Source organism: Gossypium arboreum, chromosome 11 (assembly GCF_025698485.1).
Source record: "Gossypium arboreum isolate Shixiya-1 chromosome 11, ASM2569848v2, whole genome shotgun sequence".
Classification (NCBI taxonomy): domain Eukaryota; kingdom Viridiplantae; phylum Streptophyta; class Magnoliopsida; order Malvales; family Malvaceae; genus Gossypium; species Gossypium arboreum.
In genome coordinates, this window is record NC_069080.1 from 54,770,237 (window position 1) to 54,779,608 (window position 9,372).

Consider the following 9,372-nt stretch of genomic DNA (forward strand, 5'->3'; position numbering starts at 1 on the left):
TCTTTTATATGGTAAAATCCAACTTCCAAGTCATTTTGTCCTATTGCATGTGAGGGTAAGAAAGCTAATGTCATGGACCATTGTGAAGATTTTCAACTACATGATCCAACGGTGATGAACTTAACATTGATCTACTACACTCACACTAACATGTAAAGGCGAACAATGTTATATGAGGAACCTTCTTGGAAGCTAAGTGGAATTTGTTCTCCCCCCCTGTCTATATATACACAAACCAACCAAAATTTATTTACAGTTGGAGGGGAAAAAAAAATACAAACCTCATATGGAGTATTGTGAAGCAGAGCATGGATGTAAGAAGCACTCAAATCACCAGGAAAAGCAAGGTGTTTGCCCTTCTTGTCTTAGAGAAAGATTATCTTGTCTTACTCTTTCATACAAAGAAGCTTCACGGGTTACTTCTTCACTCTATTTTTGTCCTGCTCATTACTCTCTGGCTTCAAACCCTGACTCCCCGGCTCGACATAGTCATTCCCATATGCGGAACAGTTCCGGGGTGATGGGAATCATGGGGATGTCCTCGTCTTCCGGGGTAAAGCTTGGTGCCTCTAATGGTTTGAAGAAGAGTAGATCGATTGCTTTTGTACCAAGAAACTTGGATGAGGACGATGAAGAGACCAAAAAAGGGAAAAAGAAAAAAGGGTTTTGGTCCAAGTTAGTGCATTTCAAAGGGAAGAAGGACGCTTTCAACAAGTATGAGATTAACGATTGGAAGAGTGAATTAGTTTCCTAGGATTCAATTTCAATAAAATTGTGCATTTCTTTTTCTTTTCCTATGTTACTTGTTCATGCGATAGGAAAGAATATTCTAGCTTGAATCCTGTTGTTATTGGCATTTTATAAATGCTGGTTCTTTAATTAAAAAAAAAAAAAAAAAGGCTTATGCATCAACTTAAGGTTTTTCAGATGCTAGAATTTATCTTCGAAAGAGAGATGCTTTTTAAATTTTTTCACGAAAAGATTATATTATATATCACGTGTAAGAAGCTGAATGGAATGCCTAAATGTTCAATTCAAATTACAATTAGCTGGAATCATACAGCCAGGGAATAATTATTTTTCCCATATTGTATTAGTCTGAAATTTCCTGCTGCTGACCCCAAACATCTTTCATACAGGACTGTAAAAATTCAATGAGCTCTGTACATTTCATATCACAGTTTCCACGACAGCAACAGGCACATTTTTTTCCGAATGAATTTGATATCATCTTGTAGACTTGGTTTCTGTGTCGTTCTCATTTTCATTCTCGTCACTGTGGTCTACTGACGGTCGTTTCAATCTCTGGAATATCTCATCAAGGGACTCAGAATCGGATGAGTTGACATGGGAAATGAGTGTGGCTTCCTGATTCTGGCGTACAGGAAGAAACTTTCTGGCCTCAATATTTGCTTTAAAATTTTGAAAGCCAGATTTCATTGATCGCCATGTTGAGGCCAGTCCAGCAGATGGCCCACCCTTGAGGTTATCAGGATGCGAATTGCCTACCTCAAGCAATGAGACCTTAGCAGAGGTTATGTTATTCTCCACCGGTTTTGGATTTGATATTTGTCGACTTTGTTCTCTCATGGCAGCATACTTGTTGCTCATGACTTCTCTGCTTGTGCCATATTTACGGGTCTCTTCTTTCACAGGCCTTGAGGGAGATACTTTCACACCACCAGTGGCTGAAGTGGTCGCTGCCTTCATTTCAACAACAGTACGATCCTGAGCATTTCACATCAAGTTAGAAATTGAACATAACCATAGGTTTTAGATGAAAAAGCAAAAGGACAACATTTTGCAGACTAGCAGGAAATCACATATAATTCATAACAATGATTTGTTACACGATTGAAAAAGGAAAAAGACTGCTATTTAAGATCGGTTACATACTGTAATATTGTGGCCATACTCAATATCAGCGCCATTGAAATTTCTCGCCAATGGAATTACTTGTTCACCAACTCGGCGTCCTTGTTCAAGCCAAGATCGCTCTGTAAATAGGAAAACTCATTAAATCCTGCTCAAACATCTAAAATAATTCTCAGCAAGGAATTTAAACCATGATAAAAGAGTAGACGTTTGCAGTATTCACGAATCACTGCTACCCCATAATAGTACTTCTGTCATTGCCAGACTCAGACTAATTATTTATTTTACTATGGTAACCCTATCATGCAAATGTTTAAACTGAGACTAGAAATTACCAAACATGCAGAGCATACAGTTTAGAAGAATTAAGTATTGACACCCTTACCCTTTTGCAGGATAATTAGTCCTGAGGGATCAAACCCATCCATATCATCAGCCTCAGTTTGAAATCTAAGTCTCTTCCAGTTCCCAAAGAAACCAACTACACGATCAAAGAAATTGCTAGCAACTAACAAGGTGTAAACAACCATGATAAGTGGATAGATGTTGTTGAATCCTTCTCCAAAGAAAGGTACAGCATCATCAATGTTTCCCATACGCTGCAATGAGAAGTTCAAAGATTAAATACTATACAGGGAAAGGAAAAAAATATAGCACACATGTCTAGTTTGATAATAAAGCACCAAGGTTCCAGTTTTTGACCAAAGTAAAAGATAAAAATTTAAACATAAAAAAGTGAACCAAATATGACAACAGTGCACTATATTGGTCTTGCAAAATTTGGAAACTGGAGGTCCCCCGTTGCATGGCTAATAGTGAGACACCAAATAAGCAAAATCAAACTAGACATACTTCCCTCTACAATCCAAAAAATGTAACATTTCGAAACAAATGGAGAAGATAATTAAATTGTCAGATTTAATTTTGGCTAAGAGTGACAGACTGAACCAGCAATCTAAGTACACACACTAACAGTACTATTGCCTCACTCTAAACCATAAAGGTTGAATATTTAGATACATGTTAAGAAGAATTGCTGCTTCATTCCAATTACTTCGTCCATAGCATATGATACATGAAATGCTAATCTTGTAATCAACAGGGTCACGCCATATTTTTCTTGTCTGTCTTGTCAATTTTCTATAAGCACTGGAACTACTCATGTAAATGTTTGACAGCCAAAGAATGCCGGAAGAGAATTACCTTTTCAAATATGGTCTTTTTACCACCAAGGCTAATGAGATTGAGAAAGTTGTACGAAATTGGGGGAGCATATCGAGCAACCATCCTAGTAGAGATATTTGTGAGTAATTTGACTTTCAAAATTAAAAAATAAAGAAAAAGAAATAAAAAAGGCCAGAAACAATAGATCTCCAAGGTAAACTTACGAGCATATCATGAGCAAGCTGACTGAGCTAGTCTGTCGTGGTGTTAATGAGTAAAACATCAACATTCCTACCTTGAACAAGGAATAATATGTGCACATGCACATATACATCAAAGGTACAAAAGCAAAGGCCTGGAAGAAAAAGTAATCAGCAGAAGAGAGGGAAAAGAAGAGGATGGTCCAGACATGCTATATAAGGAAATATCAAACAAAAGATAAGATGTCAATGGCGATAATTAGCAACTGCATAAAATTGTTAGGCAATTCTGGAGTGGAAACAAGCACAAGGCAAGAAGGCAAAGACTATAGACAGCCAAATTGAAAATTTCTAGACCTGATATATTTAGCTCAATCAAGTAATGAAATCAAGAATACAGTGTCTCTATGAAACTACAAGATTTGAAACTCTTCAAAGGAGAAAATGCAAAATCTTTACCTGGACAAGCACCTCATCCTTCTTTACTGAGTTTATAAGGATAGAGAAAAGAGACAGATCGACTCCTCTAGGTAAAAGGGTAGCCTCAGCTAAAAGAATTGCAGCAGACATGATGCCAAGTATAATAGCCAAGCCCTTCTTTAGTTGTTTCCATAGGATGCATCGCCAAATAAATTCTGCAAAAGAACAATCATTTGCAGTTAAAAACCCATTACATTATACAATTTTATTCAATAGCATTATACACATCCCTCAAGGACCCAGCCCAAATCCAAGAAACATAGCTGCTTTCTTTCAAAAGACAGTCGATAATATTACTTAAAACCAAGCATAAACATCATTATAAACCAGAAAACTAAGATTATTTAGAATATTGACTTCAAATTATGGCTCCAACAAATCCTTTTCAGAGAAATTGGGCAAAGTAAAAGAACAAAAGCTTTTGGGTCTCACAATCATGATATAAGGAGTATACTGCTTCTACAGCACAAAATCAACAGAGGTCTACTTACCTATTGTATCTAAGAGTGTTCCTGTCTGCCCAGAGCGACCAGGTCTGAAGCTAGATACATATTTCCTGAAATAGCATCATACATGAACATTAAAAGTTGAGGAAAAGCAACTAGAATATTGGAAAAATAGAATAGACAGAAAAAAACATGGTTAGAAGAAAACCATCCAGTTGAACTGCGACGTTCATAATTTCTTATTGTATCTTCAAGCTGAAGTGCCTCAGAGACATAGGCCATGTACTCACTGCAAAACTCATGATGTTTCAGATATAAACAAGCAAAAGTTTCAAATACAAAGTCAGATTGAAAGTTTATAAGCAACCTATTCAAATCTAGGAATGAAAGAAAAAAGTACTTACTCCCGTAGGACAACAACTAAAATTACTACAAAAATAGTGGATTAAAATCACCATTTCCAGCACATTTAAAGCAGTTTGAAGATGATATACAACTTGGATTTACGTGAACAATAAAACAAACAGAAAAGTGTAAAATTGGCATCCAGCTGACCTTTTGTACCGATAATATTCTTCTCGAGCTAGTCTAAGATGACGCCTGAGTGTTGCCATTGATTTCTCATCTGAATCGTAGTCCATATCATTTTCTCCCAGCCGACCACCTTGTGGCTTAAAGGATGGGTCTTCCCTAAACTGGAGAATAAATGAAGCACACAAAGTGATGCACTATTCCATCCTTGTTCATAGAATATTTTGCAAATAAACACAAAGAAAATACCATTTGAGCCAACATATTATCAATGACATCCATGTATGGTCTCAAAGGATCACGCTTAGACATCTGGTTGGATGTTGCTTGGGCAACCTGATAAAGCAAATGAATAGCTAAACAAAACAATCCATTATAATTAACATAAAAATAATCAAATAATGTTTAGCCACGGAGGAACAACGAAAGAAATAGAAATTGCTAATAGATTGATTGATTGATTGATAATAGCATGTTAAAACTTCAAAGCATTTCAATTGCAAAAATGTAAAATGAGCATATATGAGTATTCTGCATGCAACTGAGAATGAAAGACAGATCTTGAAACCATGCATTATTCTACTAGGATACACTTCTATATGCGTATAATCATTTGAGAGGAAGTAGGTCAGAAGATGGGAAAGAATTTATAAATATAATCAGGAAAGCAAAATACCACAATAGCATTTGAAAGTTCCTGATGAGCTTCATCGAGCTTCACAGCCATTTTGGCAACTTTATGAGAGAGAACTTTTTGCCGGATGGTCCAATCTGCATTTCTCCAAAGGCTCTTTGGAATTTCACTCAAGCCAAAGCCAAGAAGAAATGTTCCTGTAACAAGCCCAAATGTATTCGACAAGGCCATAGCTAAACCAAGGATACCACCACTCCTGTCAACAACAAATTACCAGGTAGCAAGATATAAGAGCAATGTGTCTGCTGACATACAAGGAAATTTCTGTTATGTCCATTTTTCTATAATAATTTCTAGAACCCATCAGTTAGAAAGCATAACAGTGAGGCAAAAGATGTCAGATACTTGAGAGAAGATATATGAACTTGAAACAACAATCCAATATAATCCTAATCTTTATAAGACAACCAAGATTATATCAGATAGACTATTAAACCAAAGAAAATCAGTAATTTATAAAAATAAAATAAAATATAGGAAGAGTTTACCAGTTCCTGTTCATTGTAATGAGGAGAATAAGTCCCACAAGGCCTATAGAACCCACGACTGAATAGAAGACCAAGTTGACATGCACGCTAGTCTTCAACCTTTCAGTCACAGAGAAGTCTCCAGCATCTTCAAAACCCTGAATAAGGGGCACTACAGCCCTGCTTAGAGATAGCATAAATAATTATATGAGGAAATGCACAACAATCTGGAAAACCAACTACAAAAACCATCTCTACTTACAAGAAAATCATCCCACAACAATAACATACCGGACCATCCAACAAAAGGATATATAAACCTTAAGTCATCGACATTTCAAACCCGCCCAAAGAAATGGCAGCAAAATAACAACGGTATGGATACAGACTTTAGCCTTTTAACATCCAAAGGGAGAACAAAAAGGAAATCTAAGAAATATATCCATCCAAATAAGTAATTTTTTTTTTCAATTTATAGAAAATTTAATCAAATGTGACACTAAACAAACTAATCTACAAAACAGTAAATTTGCATGTCCGCATGAATTTCAGTATCAAATAGACATCAATTGACAAACTGTAAATAAGCTACAGCGTCGATAAAGAAAAAAAAAACCGTACCAGGTGAGGAGAAAGGTACCCCAATAAGACCAACTCCAAAAGAATGAAATTCCTCCATTTTCATTATAATTTCCCGGCTTCGATATCGTCTGCACAAAATTAACATAAAATTTTCAAATTCTGTCAGCCCTATCTTACAAAAAAAGAAAAAGCCGATGAATTAAATAAACCAAATATTTGAAAAGACTTACCGTCCAAATATCGGCGGGCACAAGAATGATGATGGAGAGAGAACAGAACCAAGCGTATCCGACGGTAAAAAGAACATAACGAGGGACATCAGGGCCAGCGAAGTACCTCAAGGTGAAAACAACCATGCCTAGGGTTAAAGGCAACGAGATCAGGTAAAATACCCACATCTCTCCTTGCCTTTAAAATCGATTTGACGCCGATCGCGGTCAGTGACGATGGTGGTTTGTATTGCGCCCGATGAGTCGCTTGCGCTGAGGTTGGGGAAATAGGAGGCTTGTTTGGCGTTTGTATGAAAAAGGGAAATTGGAGAAAAATACCCAATCCAACCCAACCCAACACAGAGCTAAACCCCTTTTTTTTTTCTTTTGAACGAATAACAGAGAGACTAAAACACCCAAAAAAGGAGAGAAAGTATAAGGAAGTAAAGATGGTTTTTCGTTTCTTAAATTGTTAATTGAAAGTCCATCTCTTTTTAACGCTTAAGCAATTTGATACGTTTGATTTTGAACTTTTTCTTTCCTCTTTTTTTCCTTTTTTTTTTTTGAAATTGGGTCCAATATTACAATCAGTTTATATATAATATTAATAAATGAAGTTTTGATTATATAAAATATCAAATAATCAAAATATTTTTAATAATATAATTTTGTAAGTAAAAATAGTTAAAATAATATAATTTTGTAAAGTAAGGAGATATTTATTGGTGCTTGTCACTAGAGGTGATCATGGTCCGGTGGGTAGGTCCGGGTTGGTAGGGTTGGGCGGGCCCAAATAAAATTTTAGGCCCGTCTACTAGGCCGGGCTCGGCCCGACCAAATATGGGTCTAAAATTTTGCCCAAGCCCGACTGAAATAAAATTACTAAGCCCGAGCACAATACCACCTTATATTAATTTTTTTTCTTATTTCATTAAATAAAAAATTTAAAAATATAATAAATCAAATATATTTAAAAACATAAAATAAATATTAAAACAGATAAAAATAATACTAAAACAATTCTTAAAACAATACACAAATTAACAATATAATAAAAATAGTTATATTAAAAATTTAAAATAATTAAAAATAAAATAAAAAAAAAATATATTAATATATAATTGGTAGGGCAGGCCAGCAAAAACTCTTACTCGAGGCCTGCCCGTTTTTTAAGCAGCCTCGTTTTTTGCCCAAGCCCATTTTTCGGCCTATATTTTTACCCAAACCTCCCATTTTTCTAAGGCGGGCCTTGGTAGGGCAGACGCCAACCATGATCACTCTACTTGTCACTAAAGAGTTTAATATTATATGAGATAATCAATCTATGTTCACCTAGCTTTATTCATCCATTTTTTTATTTTTAATTTTCTATTTTTATGTAATACTATAAAAGTTCTATCTAGAAATAAAACATTTACTTTTACATTAGAAAAAGGATTATTATCTTATACACGATTAGTGAACTAAAACAACAGGTTTAGGATTATGTCATCTATTTTTAAACATTGTTAATGGAGTTTTAAACTCCACAACTAGAGTTTAGTCTTGAAGTGCTCATGGGCTAGGTCGGGTTGGGTTCAAATTGGGCCCATGGAAGATATTTAAACAATTTTCCAAGCACAGGCTCAGTTTGGGCTGAAATATGGACTTACTTTTTTGTCTTAGCCTAACCCAAATTAAGAAAGGTAAACTCAAACTAGACTCGACCCACCCATATTTTATTTTTAAATTAATTTTTATTTTAAAATAGTTTTTATAAATATATAATATACACTAAATGCACTAAAAAAGTTGAAATAAAAGTTTTCTAACACATTAAAATTATTTGTATTAAAAACACTACCATAAATATAATAAATGTTTTATTATATTAAAAACATAAATAAAAATAATAATTTTTTATTGTATTAAATATAATTTTAAAAATTTTATATTTTGGGTTAGGTTATTTAGTTGGGTAAGCTTTTTTTAGGTTTTGGGTAATTAGTTTAATTGTTATTGAGTTAATGGATTAATATAAATATAAATTATTATTTAACTTATATAATTAATATAATTATTTTTTATAACATAATATAACCACTGGAGTCGTGCTTGGTAGCCCAATTAACCATTGGGATGTCTCAAAGCCCAAGGAGTTCAAGGGATTGAAAGACACTAAGGAAGCTGACAATTCTTGTTGGGTACAGAGTGATATTACCAACTCGTAGGTATCAACGACAAGCCAGCCAAGCTGTAGGCGAGGCTTATGTTAGATCTAATACCATGAGTGTAGTATATTCGTTTGTAAACTTGTAATTCTTTTTCGAACAAATTGATTAATAAAACAAATTCATTGATTACATTAATATACTTTGTATGATTGTCCTCAAATTATTTTTGCACGTAAACCAAAATGGAAGCAAATATTACTCATTGGTTGCCTAACGTTTAAACTAATACTGAACGGTATTATGTGGTCGGATTGTGATATAGAAAGACAACTTATATTAGTAGACAAACCTAAACATGTCCTTACTCTATCCGAAAATGAGAAAACCGATTGAAAGACTAATATGTCGCCTATCACGTCCAATTAGGGAGATGCTTTATCTCGGGCATCAGAACAGATGACCCTTAGAAAAATCAAAACATAGATGTGACTCACCAGACTAACAGTACATCGAACTGGACCTAAGAAGAATAGATCTTGAATCCGTTTATGGATTTATTCACTTGTGACAT

General features: G+C 34.7%; 2 protein-coding genes across 2 annotated transcripts; one reads left to right on the forward strand and one right to left on the reverse strand.

Moving 5' to 3' along the window:
* Positions 1–224: 224 nt before the first annotated feature.
* LOC108483255 (uncharacterized) lies at positions 225–1,349 on the forward strand. The gene has a single exon (XM_017786544.2). The coding sequence runs from the start codon at positions 287–289 to the stop codon at positions 752–754; it is 468 nt and encodes a 155-aa protein (XP_017642033.1). The 5' UTR covers positions 225–286; the 3' UTR covers positions 755–1,349.
* On the reverse strand, positions 959–7,222 carry LOC108483254 (uncharacterized). The gene is made up of 14 exons (XM_017786543.2): positions 6,670–7,222; positions 6,479–6,567; positions 5,879–6,037; positions 5,373–5,586; positions 4,946–5,032; positions 4,721–4,860; positions 4,374–4,454; positions 4,211–4,275; positions 3,699–3,874; positions 3,264–3,394; positions 3,079–3,163; positions 2,261–2,474; positions 1,897–1,997; positions 959–1,728 (listed from the first exon to the last, which is right to left on the reverse strand). Exons 1-14 carry the CDS (start codon positions 6,835–6,837, stop codon positions 1,228–1,230), a joined length of 2,211 nt encoding a protein of 736 aa, XP_017642032.1. The 5' UTR covers positions 6,838–7,222; the 3' UTR covers positions 959–1,227.
* Positions 7,223–9,372: the final 2,150 nt, after the last annotated feature.